Source organism: Montipora foliosa, chromosome 11 (genome assembly GCF_036669935.1).
Source record: "Montipora foliosa isolate CH-2021 chromosome 11, ASM3666993v2, whole genome shotgun sequence".
Classification (NCBI taxonomy): domain Eukaryota; kingdom Metazoa; phylum Cnidaria; class Anthozoa; order Scleractinia; family Acroporidae; genus Montipora; species Montipora foliosa.
The window spans coordinates 8,456,500-8,478,159 of record NC_090879.1 but is presented as its reverse complement, the minus strand read 5'-3'; the positions used below and the strand labels follow the sequence as shown (position 1 = coordinate 8,478,159).

General features: G+C 40.0%; 1 protein-coding gene across 3 annotated transcripts in view; it reads right to left on the bottom strand.

Annotated features, from left to right (window-relative positions):
- Positions 1-19,719, bottom strand: part of LOC137977702 (probable E3 ubiquitin-protein ligase HECTD4) — a 64,519-nt gene extending 44,800 nt beyond the window's left edge. For 2 of the 3 annotated variants that reach the window (XM_068825006.1, XM_068825007.1), the window contains exons 1-20: positions 18,398-19,719; positions 16,002-16,319; positions 15,385-15,523; positions 14,390-14,732; positions 13,502-13,639; positions 13,129-13,233; positions 11,670-11,810; positions 9,385-9,925; positions 8,908-9,028; positions 8,270-8,359; positions 7,737-7,808; positions 7,208-7,429; positions 5,866-6,087; positions 5,411-5,635; positions 4,249-4,409; positions 3,199-3,362; positions 2,513-2,844; positions 2,156-2,244; positions 1,526-1,740; positions 377-639 (exon numbers count right to left, since the gene is read on the bottom strand). In XM_068825006.1, coding sequence (XP_068681107.1) covers positions 377-639; positions 1,526-1,740; positions 2,156-2,244; positions 2,513-2,844; positions 3,199-3,362; positions 4,249-4,409; positions 5,411-5,635; positions 5,866-6,087; positions 7,208-7,429; positions 7,737-7,808; positions 8,270-8,359; positions 8,908-9,028; positions 9,385-9,925; positions 11,670-11,810; positions 13,129-13,233; positions 13,502-13,639; positions 14,390-14,732; positions 15,385-15,523; positions 16,002-16,319; positions 18,398-19,068 — 4,572 coding nt within the window. In that variant the 5' untranslated portion in view covers positions 19,069-19,719. The remainder of the gene's footprint in view (positions 1-376; positions 640-1,525; positions 1,741-2,155; positions 2,245-2,512; positions 2,845-3,198; positions 3,363-4,248; positions 4,410-5,410; positions 5,636-5,865; positions 6,088-7,207; positions 7,430-7,736; positions 7,809-8,269; positions 8,360-8,907; positions 9,029-9,384; positions 9,926-11,669; positions 11,811-13,128; positions 13,234-13,501; positions 13,640-14,389; positions 14,733-15,384; positions 15,524-16,001; positions 16,320-18,397) is intronic. The other variant, XM_068825005.1, reaches the window with a different exon arrangement.
- Positions 19,720-21,660: the final 1,941 nt, after the last annotated feature.

Sequence of the window (21,660 nt, the reverse complement as noted above, 5' to 3'; positions counted from 1 at the left end):
ACGAAAACTCCCTTTTTTATTCGCTTTGAAAGACGGGAAAAGTGTTCCAAGGTTTCATCCATGACTGAGCAATGAGGGGGAATGGGTTCCATAATTGTCACAGTCACAGGTTCGATACCAGTCACCAGTCGGTCATCCATGACCGAGCAATGAAGGGGAATGGGTTTGATGCCAGTCACAAAAAGTACTCTCCCAATGGAAAATAGTCTGTGACGTCACCCCGGTATTAAGTAGTTTTTCCACTTTTTAGGAGCTTCTAAAACAGTGACTTTGAAGGCTAGAGTTTAGCGAACAAAATATTTAGTTAAGTGCAGAGAATTATTGAGCGGAAAGGGTGTTTCGAGGTGATAGACATTTAAACCAAACTTTAACTCACAGCTTTATCGGGATCACCACCAATAAAAGTGAATATTTCGGCGATGGTTGAGACAAAAGTCTCATTATTTTCATATGAATCTGTCTCATCTGTGTTCCTGTCTCCGTGTTTCTTCCGAACGTTTGTTCTCCATCGCTGCAACCTACGCACGTCATGTATGCCTTCCTGAACGGACAAAGATCGATCCAGTTTGGGGGGAGCTGAGAAAGAGCGACTAAGGGACACTGAAGAAGACGACTGAAGTTGATCTTTCATAGGTGCTTCTGCAATGGGAAAACAAAAGGAATATTTTAGGATGACAACCCTATCTGTCCCAAGAATTAGATTCATTTCATATCATATCATATACCTTTATTTACCCTCGGATTTTTAGAGTAGCTTGGTGTAGCTAATATCTCCGAGCATTTACCCTCCCAACCATGATACACCACAGAGGACACAACACCGGGAACTACACCGGGAACTACATGCCCTACTCTTTACGATAAGTGTGCGGGTTCTTTTACGTCCCACAGGATTATGAACATTGAAGGGTTGTGAGACGGGACCTCCGGCTTATCGTCCTTATCCGAGAGGACTAGAGAGTCTAACTATTTGCAGATGTAATTAAAAAGGCAGCACTTTCTCCTCAGTTATTTAAAGACCCTGAGTGTTGGTCCGGCCGGAGTTGAACTCACGACCTCCCGCGTAACAGCCCGGTGCTCAACCAACTGAGCCACCGGTGCGCGGTGATTAGTTGGGACCCTGCCTTGAACTACCACAAATGTCGTTTTTGCAAGACCCCCCAACTCCTGAGTTATGTCCTCTGGAAAGGTCACAAGTTCACTTATCCTTGGATAGAGATGCGCTCTTACCCACCGTTACGATCTGGGATACATGCAGTTGCATTTGTGTCGCTTGCACTTCACAATTTCGCTTGCGATTTATGACGACGCCATTGGTAAAGTCGGTAAATCATTGAAGAGACCCGAACCGGAAGCTAAAAAAACTCTCCTTGTCACAGCGTTTTCACTGACTGAACTGATTTTAAACAGAAGCCACACGAGCTGTTACAGAAAAAGTGGTCAGTCTCATCATTGCAGGGTCATCCCAGGATGGGAGAGACGTGGAGTGTTAGAAATAAAAGCAAGGTTTAGCATTGCAACACACCTTGCTGTGAAGGTTGACCACAATCCACTATGGAACTACAAATAGAAACACTTCGCTGTGGACTAAGTCTGTGTCTACTGGACTCAATGGTAACATTACAGAGCAACTCTGCGCTCTCCATGATGGAAAACAGGAACTTCTTAGTCACCGGCATACGATCCAGGCTGTTGTTGCTTTCTTGGAAAGCTTGCTTTGATTCCACCTCCAGGCGCTCTCTAGAAAAAGAAAAGAAGGGAAAAAACGAGTGCTAAAAAATACTGCCAGCGTAACCAGACTCTTCATGAAGGAACGATGGCCTTGTCCTGTTTGAAGAACTAAACGACTTCATGACATACGAAGGCTTTTTGAACTGAACATATTTGCACATTTTAGACCCTCAATTCACCAATAATGACAACTACTTTCAGACAATTTCCTGTAGAATGTTCCCTGTCGAGTACTACGTTTCATTCCTCGTTCTCTTTACTAAATACAACACAAAACTCACAAATCAAGATGACAAAGTATGTCAAAAAAGTTTACGCTTTCGTGTGCATAGTAAGAGGCGAATGTGTCTCTGCAATCAGTTAAGTCACAAGCGTTCCTGTCAATCAGTGGTAAGCGAGAAAAACCACAGTGACACATACTCACATTAGCTTTCCCACGGATCGTTCCTGCTCTATTGGATCAAAATTGACTTTCTTAAGGGAACAAAGTAACTCAAGCTCCTTGCTTTTAGCCTTTGAAACAAAACAAACAAAAAAGAATGTTGACCAAGATTTTCTTTCCAAGGAAAAAAAGAACACTTCGATCAAGACCTCTAAAGTTATGTTGATGTTTCCACTCGTCCTTTTGTATTTGATTCACTTTTTTGTTGATGTTGAAACGACTGGACATAATTGTGAAGCAAAATAAATTATTGTTTAAGTTTAAATTGAGCGAATTTTCTCCAAAGCTCGTTGTAACTCCGATGGCAGAGTTTTTTCAAAGTTATTCGTTTTAAAGTACCTCTTGTAAGTGAAAATCATTGAAGAAGGCAGCACTTGGCTGTAGAATTTCTCCTCGCACTTCATCTAGCTCGTGTGCCCATTTCAGCTCCATCTCAGCCATTGTTTGTAACTGTCTAATCAGCCCATTCAGACGAATGAACACTTCATTCATCACACTGCAGAGGTAACTGTATTCCTCTGCCTGTGGCTCAGTCGCCTGCAGAAGGTCCAGTCCATGCACTGTCTTTGTGAGTCCCAGGTGATTCACAACACAGCGAACCACTGTTTCCTCGATATCTTCAGGCTGAAGAGCTTGACGCATGCTGGGACGCAGAGTGGGGGATGCCACACCTAACAACGAATAGGTAAAGAGTTGTAGTGAAAACGACAGAGGTAATGGCCTACATTTCAAAATAAAGATCTAACAGTATGCTTGGAGGCTTATGGCTAAGGCCCCTCAACTCCCCTCCAGCATGGTAAAAGAACTCCCCATTAGGAAAGTAATGTCTTTAAAAGAGATTCATGTGTGAAAGCTATAAATGTTGTCTTCTGTTCAATGCAAGACTGGGATCTGGCGTTCATTGGCTACACTTGCATCAGCTTCTGTCCTAGCAAATTCGCATGCATCTTAATAAAAATTAATAAGTGTGATTTTAGGAGCAATTGTGACAATTTCCTGGCACAGGGAGAAAATTAAGAATTTACCTGACGCGTCTTTGAGACGTTTTAACAGCTCAGGAGAAAGTCTAGCATTTGGCTTGGCCATCATGTTTTCAACACTATCAACAGTACTCTTGTCTGGTTCAACGGTGATGAGAATACCCGAAGTCCCTGATGACAATTCCTCTGAAGCAGTTGCCCACACACACCTGAATTCAGAGAAAAAGTAAAGAACACACATTCATACACGGTGATTTAAAGCTTAAAGCGTGTAGGGACAAAAGTTGGGAAGTAAAATTCCAATCAATCCAACTGGAAGTGTATTGAGTGGCGTTAGCTTTGAAACACAAATCCAACTTGTGCTCAGAGTAGGATTGGAACCCAAATCACTGGCATGCAAATCCATACTGCCTCTGGACATAAATCACAGCAAAGAAGAAATTACCAGCCCTGTCACTACAAACTAGTTCCACTTGAACACAGTAAATCACCTTACTCCCGTGAGTCTTTTGCACAAGTGTAGAAAAGTGGTGGAGCATCCAAACTTATTATGAGAGGAACTGATTACAAAGCAGGTGGCAACATAGTACCCCTTTTTCTGAGGATTTAAATGACACGAAATCCCAACTACCTATGACTCGCTTCTGTCTGGTCTGATGGCTCAATTGGTAGGGTTGTGGAGGTTGTCGATTCCCAGCTGGGCCAGAGTTTCTCTCTTTGCTTGTGTACGCTAATTTTCATGTCTGGGGCTAATGCTTGGTTGAGTTAGCAGACACTACGGTACTTCTTGCACTATCATAGTTAAACACAAAGACGCACATAAATGGGTAACAGTGTTCTGTATGCATCCACGGTTGATTGACAAATCATGTGCGTATCCCAAGGTACCACGCCTTTTCGACTACGCCTTTGTGTTTAATTGCAATTAGAGGGTCACATAGGAACTTCCTGCACTACTATTAAAATTACTCAAATTTTCACCTTATGGCCAAGCAACGAACCATAACTACCGGTACTCTGTACACAACATATTTACCAGTTAAATTCGAAACGCGATTTCTTTAATTTAAAAAATTCACTTGTAAGAGCCTGCACCTTTGCAGAAGTTTGGAATCAAGCAAATGCTGACAGGCATCTTCAGCTTCAGAATTGGCAGGACCCTGGTATTTAACATTTAGCAGGCTGTAAGTAAGCAGAGAGAGACTAAGGCACAGATCATTGAAGAATGGAAACTTGGAAGGTTTTTCGTCATGTTCCTAAAAAAGAAAGTAGTGACATAAGGCAAGGTAAAGTCTGCTTACAAGCAAAGTGGCCCATTAGGGCAGAGCTTATCCCGGTTTCTGTAGCATGAAGTGACAAGGAGTATTTCTACTCCCCCCTAGATGGGATGCTAGTCCATTGCAGGGCTACCTCCAGCATTAAATTCGCCGGTACCCATTTATACACCTGGGTGGAGAGAGGCACCGTGAGAGTAAAGTGTCTTGCCCAAGAACACAACACAATGTCCCCGGCCAGGACCCAAACCCGGACCACTTGCACCGGAGTCAAGCACACTAATCGCACCTCCCGCGTAATGACATAAAATGCTTGTAAATGGCAATGATGATTAACTCTGGGGAGGTGATCAGTCTGTTTCAGCCCCCCCCACCCCCGACATAAAAATAATGTAATGTATGGCACTCTGTAAGGAGAATTAACATTCAAATGTTGGTGTTGAAGGATTAAATTGTTTGGGAACTATGAAATGCTTGCACACACAAAAAAACCTATTAGAATTCTGTATAGTTAGTTATGTCAAAATCCAGTCATTTTCAAGCAACACTACTCTCTGCTTGTTTTTCACTCAAGTGAAGCTATAATCCTCGCAGTTATGTACGCAATTTTTGCAATTGCATAGACAAGCCTGAAAAATCCAGGACTTCAATGGGTTTTTCATATCCGCAGTTCCTATGTGATCCATTTCATATAATTATCATTTCATTGTCTTGGACTCATTTAAACAGAATAGGGCATCTTTAAGCTTAGACTTATTTTGAGTGTCCAAAAACTTTTTTTCCTACTAGTCTTTTCTATTTCCCATGATTTTCTTAATTTCCTGTTATCTCTTGGTTCATATGTAATGACTGGTCTGCCCCTCCTACATTTTCCTTGCTTTGGCTCCCAAAGTGTTTTTCTTCATAATTAAGCATTGTGGGTACTAAAAACTGATTCTGTCTACCACTTAAGGCCAAAAACATATTACGAGTTTTCTTGATACCTTAGAGCTCACAGTACAGCTGAACCCCCAAATTGCATGATCTGGTGTATTACGCTCCCGTGCACTTTTCACTTGAAAAGACAAGGTCACTGCTTCACCTTCCACCTTAAATGGTTCTTTGGGCCACCCTAATCGCACCACACCTCTGCTACCTACACCACATGAGTTGCCACCAAATTCTGCTACTTTTCGACAGGCTGTACTCTTCCCAGCATATACAATCACCTTCCATGCAAAAAAAAACGTTTATGTAAAACAATGGAGAAAATATAATATGCTGTTATCAAGAAATGTACAAACTGGTAAGACTGCAACTTCAAAGTGCTAAAAATGTAAATACAAGTAGCATCATACTCTTTGTGTGGTGATAAAGAAGAGAATTATTAATGAATATAGAACTCTGAATTATGAGTTTTTTAAAGAAAAAAATGCCAAGGAGATTAACTTTGATTCACCTTATCATAGTCATACTGAGTAGCACAGCGAGGATCAAACTTGAGGAACAGGCTTTGGGCTCCTGGCAACACTACTGTTTTACAGCACTGGTAATCATCTCTGACTGGATGGGGGCTCTCCACCTTGCGAGGGCTTGACCAAGGTGAAGGTGCGGCTGCAGAAGACACTTCATCGATTTTCACTTCTCCAGAAGATTTCATTTCAGATATCAAGTACGCTACCTAAACAAAACATGATACCTCATCAAGGAGGGCTCTATGAAAAATACATTTTTCAACTGTCCTTGAGAATGCTAAATTGAATGAAATTCATTTTTGGGTAAAAGCACAAGAAAAGCGGGTCTGCTCTTTTTCACGTATGCAAATAAACAAAATATCTCAAGATGCTTGTCAGAACTTTTTTGCCATAAAAAATGCCTCCCCCATTAACCAAGTGCCTGCTTACAGATTCAAGTAAGTAGTATGTCTTGAAATGATCAGAAATGACACCATATACAAAGACGAAGATCCAGGTGTTCTCCATTGTAGATCAACAGCTTACTGTATGACCTCCAATAGCCAGTGCCAATACTACACAGAGACAGACAGAGACAGGCTAACAAGTCGGTTAGTGCGTGGCCTCCTGAGCTGGAGGGTCGCAAGTTAGATCCCTGTCTTATTATATTGACTACTGTTTAAACTTTCCTCTGTTCCACGTAGTTGTAGCTTTGAATACCTGTAAAACTGAGCATTGACGGAGTAAGGGGGTAAAAGGTGTGCACCGAGGGCCACTAGTTTATCAGTGCATTGTAAAAAAGTAAAGTAACTTTATTTAACGTTGGTAGTTCCTTCAGCTACGAGGCCGGTACATTGTATCAATGGAAGCCGACGGTGCGCCCTTTACCCCCTTCCCTCTGTCAATGCTCCGTTTTATGGGTATTCTATAGCTACACAGATCAGAGGAAAGTCGAAACAGACGTTTAAGTCACCGAGGATCGAACCGGGGACCTCTCGCTCCGAAAGCTGCGCACTAGCCAACTGAGTAACTCTAGTTGAATGTCATGTGTTACCCTCATAACATATTTAATAAGGACCTTCACCTTTACCTTACCACTAAGAGATGAACGGGAGAGCAAGGTTGATCTCCCGTTAGGAGCTCTCAAATTCTTCTCTAATTTCTTACATTTTGTAACTTTGAGGTTCAGTTTCCCACACTTTGAATGGCAGGCATTCTCATCATCATCATCATCATTGATAACTTCATAGTAATGAAATTAACAATACTATTGTAAATCAACCTTAAGAGACCACATTTTGATAATGATGGCCTTTGCTATTCAAGAAGTTTTTCCATTCCTCTTACCTTTGTTGCTGTAACTGTCAAAGTTGTTACAGATGGAAGAAAACCTTTGGCCAAAGAAAGTCCCAAGCATGCCTCAGAAGACAAAACAGATGCCAGCAGAGGAAGAATCTGTCCCACAAGCGTTGATTTCATCAAATGCTCAATGCCTTCAATTCTTGGTTTCCTATCTCCTTTATATTCAGCAGAAAGCTTGGAAAGAACCTCAAGCACCTTATCCAGAACCTAAGAGGAATAGAAACTACCTAAATGTATTACTTAACAATAAAGGTCCTGCCTACATATAACACTTACTGACAAAGGGACCAAACTTTGGAAAAGAACCTGTCAGATGGGTTGGATTTCTGTCTGAGGCTGGTTTTTTTTTTTTTTTTTTTTTTTTTTCAGGCTTCTTTTGCAAAAGCTGAAGTGACGGTTTGGACATCAAACGGTTAATTAATGGCGACATTAATTAGTTTTTCAGTGAGTGATTAATCTGTCCAAGATTGTAACTTCACACCATGTCAGGTTTATGATTCTGTAGCACTCGCACCTGTTGGGAAGCTTCTAGCATTTTTAAGGACAGCGTTTGACATTCAGCATGCTTCACTGCATTACTTAGCGCCTGAAAAGAATGAGAAAGACATGGCTTGCAATCAATCAATTAACCAATCTATTCTTGCGCTTGATGGCACATGTATACATGTATTGGGGACACATTCAGAACAGAACACAACACTGGAAACTGTGCCACGCTCACATTGAATTATTATGTGGGATCTTTAATGTCCCACAGAGCTTATGAGATGAGGCCAACGGTTTACAGTCCTTATCCAAGAAGACTTGATATTGTAACCATTTGCGGATGTAATTACAAAGGCAGAACTTTCTTCTTAGTTGTTTGAAGACCCTGAGTGTTGGTCTAGCTCGAGTCAAACTCACAACCTCCTGAGCCAACTGCTTGACGGTTATTATTTACCAGTTTGTTTACGACATTGAGGGCAAATAATTATCATAGTTTTGTTTTTGTTGGAAAAATGTCTGCCACCTTGTGGAAAACTAAAATTGAGAACATAAATCACTTACAGCAGGTGATTCCATACCATCAGAGAGGACAACTTCCTTCCAGTTAATGATAAAGACAGCTGTAACATACTGAAGGACTGGTGACAGATCCTAGTATCAGAAAGAATAGTTATTTGTGTCATACACCTACTACTGTTCACCTCTCAGAACACGTTTTCTAATGAATCAGACCACACACAACACACAAGAGAGCAGCAAAACATATTACTACGCTAAATTGATCAAAGACTGGGATCAACTCAAATCATTTGTTGAGTGTGACTGAAACCTTAATGATTGCTGCTATACCCGGTATGTACCAGTCAGTGTGGCTGAGTGGTAACCCTGAGATTCGGAGTTCCAGGCCTTAAGACCCATTGAGCTGAAGTTGTTCCTCGTAGTCACTGGTTCAACCTCTCAGCTGCACTTGTAAATAGCCAACTGGTTTGCCTATGGTCAGTTGGGATTCTTGAAAATCGTTTTGTTTTGATTTATCATCAATGCTTCATTGACCCTGAAAAGCCCCCATGGGAAGTGGTCAATTATTATTATTGTTGCTTTGTTGCTGTTGTTGTTACTGTTGTTGTTGTTGTTGTTGTTGTCGGCGTCATCATCGTCATCACAGAACTTTGAACAACCGGCCTTGATCAAAAACTTACTGGATGTTTGGTTACCAGTCCATGAAATTCATCATCACCCAAACTGCTGCACAGCAGGATTACATTACACGATTCTTTAACACACATATTCAGAGCTGCAACATTCACATCTTCAGACAACCTATCAATAAAATGTGATAAAAGGAATGAGCAGATATGCTAAAAATCATAGGGATAAGCAGGAATGAATCAATATTTATCAGCCTTTTTAAAAGGGTCCTTGTAAGGCTTATAAATTTACATATTATACACTACCAACTGGGGAGTTCACCTGACTGCTTATTGTGCAGTTAATGACCATCTTAAGTAGCAAGTCTTAGATGTGCAGGTGTAAGATCACAAACCCCTGAGACACACAAATTTGATGTCTTAATAATTGTCCATCTGCCTGTTAATCCAGCAGTTCCTGTTAGTGTTTATGTTACTCTTACCGGCAGATTAAATAAAATCTAATACATACTGTACATGTATACTTACCTTCCAATGGAGGATACTCCAGGCTCATTGTTCATCATCTCCTCAGCCAAGTGAATGAATAAAATATCCAACAGCTTGGTCATTCCAGAGCTGGAATCCCCTTCAGACAGTAACAGCATGAGCAGAGCATTCTTTTCCTCTTCAGTAGGATAAAAGACTTCAAGGCCCGTCTTTAAGACATTACAAGACTGCAGCTGCACGTCAGCTCCAATTGAGCCAGAGGGAGAACAGACGAGTTTCCACAGTACAAGTCGCAATCCTGTAACATCACTCTCCTCTAACTTGGCCTGACCTGCTAACACTTGGCTCAAAAAAGTTTGCAAAGCAGCTAACATAGCAACTAATACGTCTTGCTGCCCTTCAGTTATTGCTGTGTTCAGTACACTACAAATCAAGTTTGCATCTTGTGAATCAGAGAAGCCACTTGCAGGTCTTTCACATTCTTCTATTGAGGCCACCTGTATTTTGGCATAAAGTCTCTTGCTGAGAAATGTTATATGGTTTGCCAATGACAATATGACATCCTTTGGGTCAAGGAGATCTTGGAGAGAGCAATTTATGAAAATGAAAAAAAGGAACAAAAACAATCATAAAAAATGACCATTCATTTACTAATACAACCTCTTCCTAACCGAGAAAGAGGGCCATAGTGGGGAATATTGGCCCAAGGTTGTAGCAGTACAGACAAAAACAACCGAGGGCGAATATTCCCCAGTACGGTCCCAAGCAAGTGAGGTTAGTAAGTTGTTTATTATGTGGCATCGTTTCCTTGAGCAATCATGGTGAATATGAATTTTTAATCTTGAATTTTTATCAGCAAACTTTAAACAGTAGCCTTTTTACGTTTAAAACTATTAAAATTCTGCTTGCCAGAATTACTGTTGTGATGAAAAAACTAAATTCCACTTTCCCAGGAGAGGGAAAAAATACAGAAACAAAGCATTTACATAGTAATGGTGATTTGGTACTGTAAAATCCCAACCAAAAACCAGCGAATCAGAGTGCTCCATTTAACCCGAGAATTGCTTAATGCAGTTAAACAAAGTTAACAACAAAGAGCAGTAGTGGTCTGGGCTGGTCGATCATCAAAGAGAGGTTAGCAGTATTAGCACAGGCTCACACTCATAGCCTTGCTTAAGCACATGGCAATTCATTGGACTCTGCTCGTACAGTTGGGCTTTTGCTTCTTGTATTTGGCGAAGAACAAAACAAAATCAAAACACAATTTAAGGAAAAAGAAGAATCCAGATATTACTGGTGGGGTTTGTTTGCAGGTTCTTTTTGGTAATCCATACAATGCCTTGCCAGACCAACATCACTTTAGCCCCAGACAATTTGTCTCCTACGCTCACCTCACCAGTTTTTCCAATTTCGCGGCGTCTACTCCTTCGATGTCACCCTCTAGTATCTACAGCTGTTGGTGGGCAATCGTTCAATATTGTTTTATCGCAATTCATAGCTAAAGCGAGGAAAGATTCTTTGCCAGCCCTGTTGCCTGTTTTTTTTTTTTTTTGCGGCCTTGCGCAGCCAAAGCAATTTAGCAAGTTTGGTTTGGAAGGCTGCAGTTCAGGTTATACATACTGTAAATAATATAGCATGTTTCACTTGTTGTTCATCCCCTCATTCAATTTCAAGTTCCAGTTCAGAAGGGATAGTGGGATCTTCCTCTCCTTCTTTTAATGGTCGTTCAGTTACAGTTGTTAGTTCTGCTTGCGTTAAGGTTGTTCCACAGTTAGTTAGTGCTGCCCCACGTGGATCTCAGGGTCAGGTTTTCTCTTCACTCCATAATCCATATCTTGTGTCCCGCATAAATGCTGACAAACTTTCAGTAGAGTTGCTCAATCATCCTGACCAGTGGAAGGCTAAGTTTGTTCTTGAAGGCTTTTATGCTGTCTTTGATCTTTGTTGGTTTCATTACGTTCATCGGCTCTAATTCAACCAGCAGTCACTGATGAGTACCTTTGCAACGAATGTGTATGAGGCCGTGTTGCTGGGCCACATAAGACCCTTCCCTTAAATAATCTCCAGGTAGGTCGCTTTGGTGTAATTCCAAAAAAAACATCAACCGGGAAAGTGCAGTCCGGAAGTCCTTCGGCTTGGCATGGGAGCTCATAGCTGAGTTGTTGGTGGCCATGGGAGTGTTACTCGGTCGAAAGGCAGGCTGGCTGGCCTCTAATGGAAGCCCCTGGATATATCCCAGGCACCCAACCTCCATTTAGCAATGCAGTTCGTAACCATATAATAATGAGTGATATTATTTCTAGAGACAAAATACTAGTTCTTACCTGATGCTTGAGATTGTGTAGATGTTCTGACAAGTTGAGAGACTTGATTACAAGATGGATATCCCCCAGAAATCCATTCCCCTACCATGTGATTGCTGTCATAACTCCACAATCTGCCATTAACACAGTCTTGACACACAACTGGAAGAAAGTGAACCACACCACTTTGTTTACAATAAATGGAAGAAGTGATACATGCATGTGGCTGAATAATGTCAGGGTTTGTGCTGGATTTTGTGTATAATATTCCAGGAGTTTTCAAGAACCAGAAATTGAGTAAGAGGATTTCTATACCATACATCATGTTTCAGTGTTTTCTTTGCTGAAAAAGCCTACCTTGATATTCCTTCGCACAGTCTGCAAGTTAACTGCACGCACTGGAATTTTAATTTTTGGTTTTAATATTTTAGTCAAATTGGGGGTGAATTTTTGAATTTATGTCTCTTTAACTTAGCATGATGCAATCTCAACAATTTTCACCCAAGCAAAAATTCAAGGAGTTTGCAAGCAGTTTTCCACAAAATACTTTTTTTCACGGGCTTTTCAAGGAATTCAAGGAATAGCACGAACCCTGAATATTATATTGTATACTAGGTAAGACTTCTCTGAAGACAGAGCAGCCCCTTTTGCACACAGGGTTGGCTCAAGAGTTCTCGTTTAATTTCATTTAATTTTAATCCATTTAGCACTGCAACTGAACAGTGGGGAAGGTCTAGGAAGGAACATATAAACCATTCAGGCTAGTCCAAAAGTGATACACCACACAACGGACAGCCACTGTAACAGTGGGAATTCCATCCACTATTGTTCAAAGAACAGTCTATTGGTTCTTTAATGTATTATGATATTAACAGAAAGGGTTGTGAGACAGGACCTACGGTTTATAGTCCTTATCCAAGAAGAGCAGAAGGTCAAGCCATTTGCAGATGTTATTACAAAGGCAGCACTTTCTCCTCAGTTATTTAAGACCCTAATTGTTGGTCTGGCTACGGTTGGAAACCACGCCCTCCCACATGGTAGTCTGATTCTCAACCAACTGGTCAGTTGTTAAGTTCTAGAAAGGACACTCTGTGATACGTGTATCTTTGTAATGGAGCTGTCTTTGTTCTTTTCCTAGGTCAGTTTGTGATTCACTACCTGCTGTTTGTTGTTTTCTGCTGTACTGTCTGCTTGCCCCCCCCCCTCCCCCATTCCTCAAAAACTCTTCAACTATTTGACTTAATTTGCTAAATGCAACAATGTATAGTGCTTGCTATTTGTGTTTTTTCCATGAATACTTCCTCATTACTAGAGTTCTGCTCTGCAGCAATAATTCCTTTTAAGCACCCAATTCTGGGCTAATTTATTGGTGAGTTTTAAGAAGATTTTAAAATTCATTAACGAAGTATTCTAAGTTCTCTCAGACTAAATTGAAAACAAATTCTGAGTGATCGCAATTAAGAGAGACATTGCTTCTTACCAAGTCCTGGTACCAGCAGATCTTGCTTTGCCATGGCTGAATTAATTACATTTTCATGTTTCACAAATGAGCCATCCAGGGTTGAAAAGCAGTAATTGCTTGGACCTGCAAGGCATATTATATTCTTATAAACTGACATAAAATAAATGTGGGGGCCCATAGACTGGTTTTAAAGTTGTGCCAACCTTGAGGGCATTATTAAACGCTATTGGATAGCCAAGGCTGATTGATGTTCCACATACTCAACCAGGAACCTCCACTAAGCATTCAGACCTTAAAACATTCACAGTCAGAAACAGGCATGTTTTGGAATAAGCTAATGCCTTTATTTACTAATTGCTACTAAAAACAAAAAAGTTCCAACGCTACATACTTCTGGGTCCCCTAAAAGCCAGCAACAGAGGAGCAGATGTGTTTGATAACTGTGGAATCACCATCACTAACATATCACCACTGATGAACATGGCTGTCTGTTTTAAAGTGTTTCCTGATATCCCACAGCTTACCACCTCTAGTATAGTGAAAAAAAAAGTAAGAATGAATGATCAAAAAAACATTCATGTTCTCCTCTCCAAACAGGTTCTTTTATGCTTTGCCTAATCTCAAGACTAAACCAGTTTTGGGAAATGGACTTTTTCTCTCATCTCTATAGCAAAACTGGGCATAATAGTCTTCTCAAAATAGTGCACAGGAAAGGCACGTAGAAAGTTTTTGTGTTTACACTTAGTCATTCAACATCACAGTAATACAGTATGACCCCATAAACTCTAAAACTGGAGGGTTAGGTTCAGAACAATTTTCATGAATTGGTGCACTCTTGGCAAGTTCTAGTAACATGGAATTAACATTTTATCAAGACTTTTCCTCTGGTGTTTGCTTCATATTTAAGAAATAACGTAAGTAATTGGTAGCTCACTCGCCGATGTGTATCTAGGAATGTGACAGCATGTGGGTTTCAAGGCTGGTTCAGTGTCAAGGTGATTCAATTATTTCTCAAAAATGATGAAGTACAAATCACCGATAAATTTCCAGGGCCACATTTTTGCGTTCAACTTGAAGCAACACACAAAATTTCAGCCAACTTTGAGCAAATGTTTAAAATGGCCTAAATTCGACATGTCATGTACCCTTCTTAAAATCTCTGAAATGCATCACAAGCAACATATTTCAAGGGAAATGCCTTTCCTTCTTTTGAATAATTGCACATGCAAATTATCGCACTAGCAACTGCCTGTCACACCTGAGTGAACGGCAAACATACCATCTGAGTTGTTCTGGGCAGTTGGAGTTGTTGGCGAACGTCTGACTGCGAGTGGAGATGAAAGAGATGATGGCTCCTCCCTTTTCGTCACCACAACTGCATCACGACATGGAGAGGCAATCAGTTTGCCATGACTTAGTTCAAGTTTTAGTTCTTGTAATAACAAATCAACCTTTTTGTTCTCAAGGAATTCTTTCCCAGCTGAATCAGGTATTTTCTCAATCCAAAGCCAATACAAATTAACCTCGTCACTTAAAATCTGAACAGTATTGCGCTGTGATGTCAACTGTGTGGAATCACTCTCAGGTTCTGTTGGGTTTATTAACCTAATGATTTGTATGATCTAAGAAGAAATCAGAGAAAATGTTAATAAGGGCAATTATAATGGGATTTCCAAATTAATTCTTCGCACTCAGTCTGGTCTTTGAAGGAACCATTACAACCGGGTGCTGATGTTTTTAATTACATAATTAAGGGATTATTTATTTAATTCAGTTTGTGAAACTGCAATCTGCTTATTCTGAAAATTTGATCCCTGAACAAGTTTTGACATTGATGTGTTAGACAATAGAATCTACCGAGTCTCACTCCCAGAGGTCAAGGGGTTAACTGGTTTGAGAACTACAAGTAAAACTCTTCTAATAAACTGGGTGGGATTCCATACAACCTTGGCAAGAGGCTAAGTACAAGGATGTGTTCCTCACGAAATTACTGGTCTACAGTTAAAATACCTAGGTAGCGAACTGTGTCATTTTTTATTACGTGTGCAGTTATAACCATATACCGGTAGAAAATAAGTTTGTACCATTTCTTTAGCAAGAAAAAAGATGTTGTCAAGGTGCTATCATAAAACTTAATAGGTGAGCAGCCACATTGGTAAACACACACACCAGATTTGGTTTGGTGAAATAAAATGGCCACAGTTTTTTGTTTTATTTTGGAACACCAAATTATAGGGTCACAGCAACTTCTCTGTTCGAAGTGCATTGTGTTACCTGCAGAGAATGTTTATCCAATAAATAGCACATATTTGCTGGATCACTGTCAAACTCTTTGGGTCGAAACAATAGCCTAGACTGTGCAAAGGCAAGCCATCCGTCTTTGAGATCAATATTCCTATTGTACACAGCCCCCCTTAAATATGAAAAGCAAATAAATATTAATTGATTTAATCAAGTGTTAATGGAATTCAGAACAAAAATGCAGATGATCATCTGCCATGGTCAGTGGGGCTTACATAAACGTGTGTTAAGCCTTAAAAGTTCAATATCACTTTTTCCCCTCTTTGTACAGATTCAATCAGTGTGGCAGTGTATGCTTCCTTTTCCTTCTACATGGGGGCTCACACGTTGCCAGGATTTGCCAGCCATGGGAGTGGTCACCCTCTAGGAGCAGACAACCAATAGTAAAAGCTCTGGGATATTTTAGGTACCAAAACTCTACTTTGCAATGCCACTGCTAAGTTTTGACCACGCCAAGAAATAATATTATTACTGTCTTCATTTTGGTAATGCTATGCAAGTTAGAGGCAGAACAATAATATTAATCTGTCAAAAAAACAAAACGAGGCATAACAATAATATTAATCTGTCTAAGAGCTAACGACTCTTACCTAATTGTTCCATTTTTACCAGTGCCAATTTTATGCAGACCTTTATTATCCCCACTGACAAGATAAAGGAACTTTCCATCACAAGTGAGACTGCTTATCTGGTCACCACTTATATCCTCATTAGATTCAGTCAAAAAAGTTTCAAATTGCCAGCTGTTTACAAAACGTGATGTTTGTAGGAAACTAAGGTCACTGAATGAGCCTTTCCTTTCGTATTCTAAAGTGCTCCTTAAAATGGTTCCCACAGGAAGTTTGCTAAGCGTCGTCCCGTGTTTAAGAAGAACACTAAGAACTTGAACAAACAGCTGAATAGAGAACCTGTCAAAGATAATAGGAGAAATTATGGTTATCACAAGACCGACAAGTACCAAACTCCCAGAAAAATTGCCACCTACTTATCATTGTCTTTAACTTCAGTGCTCAATACACCATCTTTGGAGTTACCATGCTGCTCACTTTTAAAACACAGCAGCCAACTCCATGATGTTCTGAGAATACTTTTAGTATTCATTCAAGTTATGAGGGTTATAGCAGCTAAAATAACTTTTAAATATAAAACAACGATTTTCAATGTGGCACATATGTTTTGGCAGAAACTTCAGCCTTCTTCAGTGCAAGTAAATCTGAATAAAAATATCTGATAAGTGTTGTCTTAAGCCTATCTGTAATAATATTGGCCCAGTTAATACATTTTTCTTCATGTTGCATTTGTACTCATTAACATTTATCAGATATTTATCTTCAGATTTGCATTTCATTTAACACTTTCACAGAAGAAGGCAGACATTTCTAACAAAAAATGTCTGCAACATTGAAAATCATTCTTTTATATTTGAAAGTTTATCTCCTGCTCTCTAGTCCTTTTGCAGGTACAAATGTTGAAATAGAAACTTGATATACGGTGGTGACGTGACCACCTATACATAAACCTAAATTCATTGTGTCAATAAGGTAATCTCTAGGCAGGCACCACAGTATTCCACATTGGAAAGCTAACATTGAGTCTGACATTGTGGGACTTTTGGGTAGATAGAGCGGTTTTCAATTGAGTGTCAAAAGTAATCAGCAAATTGCTTTGGTTTTGCATTACTTCACTCAGTGATTGGTTCAAAGTTCTCGCGCCTTGTTTTTCAACCAATCAGAAGTGAAACCAAAACCAATCGTAGCTCGCACGTGCACATTTTCCCATGCTTTGTGTCGGCTACATGTAATTACTTCGAGTTTTGATTGGTTTACTGGATTGTCTCCATCCTTCTTGATTGGCCAAAGTAATTACTTTGGTTTTGGTTTTACGACACTCGATTGAAACTTGCTCTAAAAATTTTAGGTTTATTTATTTGTAATAACTATGAATACTACCCACAAGCAAGTCCAAAGTACTATACCACTGCATTGGAAACATGAAAATCTAAGACGTATAGAGAAAACCTGAGTAACCTACTCTTCAATATCCCTAAATGCTTAATAATATACATAATAATATACAATAATTATTGATCTTTGAGGGAAAACAAAACTAACTAGTTTCCCAAGAGACCAGACATTAAGTGCTTTGTTATATTTAGACTTTCCCCTCAACAATCGCAGCAAAACATCCGACACAGGCAACAACAGCAGAATTGTAACCCGGCTGGGATACATTTGCATTTGATCAGGGACACGCGACCAAGAATCAACCAATCACAGTGTTTGTTTTGTTGAGTGAAAGTCCAGGTATATAACAACTTGATTTAGGAAAGACTGATTAGTATCAACCAATAATTGACAGTGCATTTTCTGTAAAGGTTAAGGAGGGTTATTCAAAAAATAATTTCCAGCATGTGTAAAAAGACGGTAAAGCATGCTATCATCTACATCCACATCTACATGTTCCAGCACTCGGCAAAGTCCCTTTTTGACTTATGGTTGTTTCTGGTTAGGTGGCCTCATACACCACAAGCCTTTTAAGAGACATAACCACAAAGACAGCCACTTCTGCTGGAGAGAACAGGACAGCCACAACACAGGACTTCATCCACTACTCTTATCGAATAGTGTGTGGGGTCTTTAACATCCCACAGGGAACTTATGAACATAGAAGAGATGGGGCCTATGGTTTATAGTCCTTATCCAAGAAGTCATGAAAGTCTTATCATTTGCAGATGAAATTACAAAGGCAGCACCTTCTGCTCAGTTGTTTTAAGAACCTGAGCGTTGATCCGGCCGGGGCTCGAACCTGTGACGTTCTGCATGACAGCCCGATGCTCAACCAACTGAGCCACCGGTGTGCATTCACTAGATTGCTGTTATATAAGCTTAAATAATAATTATTGGTTTTGTAATTTTCTATTAATCGATCTTATTATTGTAACGATAATTAGTCATCAATCATCTTCACACAGTTTTCTCGCTAGTACCTGCCACAAGCTAGGGAAACGAGGGAAGCCAACACATTTTCGCGTTTAATTGCACAAACAGCCACATTACTTTCTCCACTGTTTTGTTCTGCCTGCAAAAGCCAACTGCATAGCAAATCAGCCAAACCTTTAATACAACTAAGAGGTTCGACTGCGAGAGAGTTTGGAGGACAACTTTGAAGACACTGCAGCAGTACTTCTGAACACTGACCAGCTAACGAAGTATCTCTCAGGCTTTGAGACTGTAAGATTGGGAGCAAGAGAAGAAGACTAACGTGTGAAGAAAATGAAACATTCTGTTGTTGTCCTTTCGTTTTATCGCCCGTTGTGAAGGATTTTGGGGCTGCAGGAGGGCGAAAATGTTTCTTAAGCTTTTTAAACTTGGCTTTCATTGAGTGCCAAAGGCCAAGTAAAGCTCGCTGTCGATAACTGAAGAATTTGTAATAGGAGCCATGCTGCACAGCGCAAGAACTCAAAAGGCATTTGCAGATTTCCGCATTTGAAGATGAATCAAACTTGTGGTCAAAGACCGAGTCCAGTGCAGTGTGCTCATTGGAGACAGATGGTGACTGCAGAGCTTCAACGATGTATTGAAGGCCGTCATCAAGAAATATACTTTGTTCAGTAACAGACGACCAAGTATCAGGGCCAGTTGGTGCACCAGTCGTCATCTTGCCCTCATACTTGTAGCGGAGGATCGACACTTTTCAGAGCTTTGAATTTGCCTCGCTTCAATGCATATCGCGCCCGTAATGACGTAAAGTTCAACAGTGTTTGTCACGCAAAACTTTACTTCACAAAAGTTGTGCATTATGTGCTGTACTGCAGATATAAAATGAAAATTACAAAAGATAAAAGATAGCAAAGCGTGCTAAAGGAAGCCCAACTGACAGGAAGATACGTCCCTTAAAGATACATTGCGCTACCTAGATTAAATGCAAGGAAAATAAAGTCAGAAGGTACGCAAAAAAAAAATAAAAATAACTAAAATACAATAAATTGATCACAGTGGTGAAAAGTCCTCAGGGATCTGTCTTTATGTGTTGTCAGCAAACGTTTTAGAAAAAATATCCATTGTAGCCTAAAAGTGAACAACTTTTGGTCACTTTTGCAACGCTTGTCTACTATTGTTATTGCGCATACATTCTGCGCATCTCGGGATACTCAGGTTTTCTATCAGTGATGCTTGCTACTACAGTGATATTTTTGGGCGGTTTAAAACTATCCGGAGAAAGTAGATCTTAGTAAGTCCTCTTGGTATCCAAAAAGAAAATTAGGGGTAAGCATGCATTTTTCAGAGATAATTAAGCTTCAATTTGAGGAAGAACGCCATACACTGCTTTGTATTTTAAAGCTTTTTTAAAATTTTGAAATGCGTGGTTAACCCCAATTTTCTTTTTGGATTTTAATAACACTTGTTAAGATCTACATCTCCTGCATAATCATATACCGGGGCAAAAATACCTTTGAAATTAGTAGGCACCGTGGCCATGGGGTCCCACATTTACATATTTACTTGAGTTTGCATTGATGATGTTGTTGTCAATCTTTTCAGTGACCTCAAAGGAGGGTCCACCATAGGGTTCTTCAATTCCGCCATCCCGGCCAAAATTTTCCTTTCATCCCGAAATCCCGAAACCGTTTTATCGGCCAATCCCGATCCCGAGCATGACGTCACAGCATGATGTCCAAAGTCAATTACAACTACAGTTGATCAAAAACGATAAACAAACTGCTATAAACAATTGTTTATTGTTTTTGATCAAGTTAGAATGGCCCAAAAACAGGAGTATATATGATGAAACTACAGATGGTTTTGAATACGCATTGTCAGTCTTTTCCACCAACCCTCATGATCCAATTGACCTAAATTGTAGCATTCGCAATCATAGTTTTGAAACCGAAATGACGCGTGATTGTTCATTATTAGTAGAATTGAATCTGTTCAGTTTATATGTTCCATTTTGTTAAACTCGGTTGTAATTTAAGATTTAATTAAGAAGTAGAGAGGTTAAGCATCATGTTTTATGAAACGGCAATTATTGCCCGTGATACGAGTGCTAATGTATACGATCATTCGTAATTAGCATAAAAACACTTCCCGTTAAGCTAAAAATGGAAAACTGAGAAAAACAGGCGGAAAATGGTCACGTGGTCATCACTGCCGTTTCACGTTTGGCGTTTAAAGGGGCTAGGTCACGCAATTTTAGGCCATTTCAGCACTGATCGAATGGTCATAGAATTAACTAAAATATCAAAATAACTGTTCAAAACTATAAAAGAACTCTAAGAAAACACAGGGAAGCCAAGAAGGGACATGGATGGACAAAACTGGAGAGGATTGGAATGGATTGAATTTGGGTAAATTTGAAAAACGTCGGCCCACCTTTTTTCAAATTTATATCAGTCTATATCAAAATGTCATTTACACAGCTGGAAAATCATTCTCAGTTGTTATGTGGCCGTGATTTTGCAAATGAAAGACTCTTGCTCTGCCAATTTGACGTTTAGAGCTCATAATTAACAAAATTAATGAAAATTACCTAAAATAGCGTGACCTAGCCCCTTTAAGTGAAGCTCAAACTTTCTAGTCATTAAAATAATAGCTTTAAGTGTTTTCAGTGGCATGTGTTTTCAGGCTCTTCAGTAAATCAGAAATGGCTTAGGATGTAATTCTGTTATTGCAGCGCATAAATCTTCCGAACCGGGAAACCAGTTGACAGTTGCACCCGAAATTTCTCTTTCTGAAAGAAAGAATTTCCGCTCTTTCCCTTCTCATAAAATAAGAGCCACACAACCAATGATATCATGTACGTCGCGAACAGCAATGTCGGTGTTGTCCGACATTTTTGGAAACCACAGAGCATAATTCTAGCCTGTGCACTATAGCGGGCGCGGATCCAGGGGAGGTGAAATGGGTGACTTTTCCCCCCCCCCCCCCCCCCTTTTTCTGAGCCCTCCTTCTTTCTTCTTTTCAAACACCTCAATCAGGCTTTGGTTCTATTACATTATGACAAAAATTCACCCCCCATTTCAAAATCCTGGATCCGTGCCTGTATAGCATGAACTAGACACTTCTGCAAAAAACGTGATGTGGTTACAATTAATAAAGGTTAATAAAGGTCACGAGGCCTTTGTGTAACTGGATCTTATTACGGCCAAAGTTCACGACAAAAATCACGCCATAGGGGTCACAAAAGGCACATGTCAGCGCGGTGGAGAATTCCGGTAGTGTCCGTCGATGCCGTTGCTATTTATTTTTT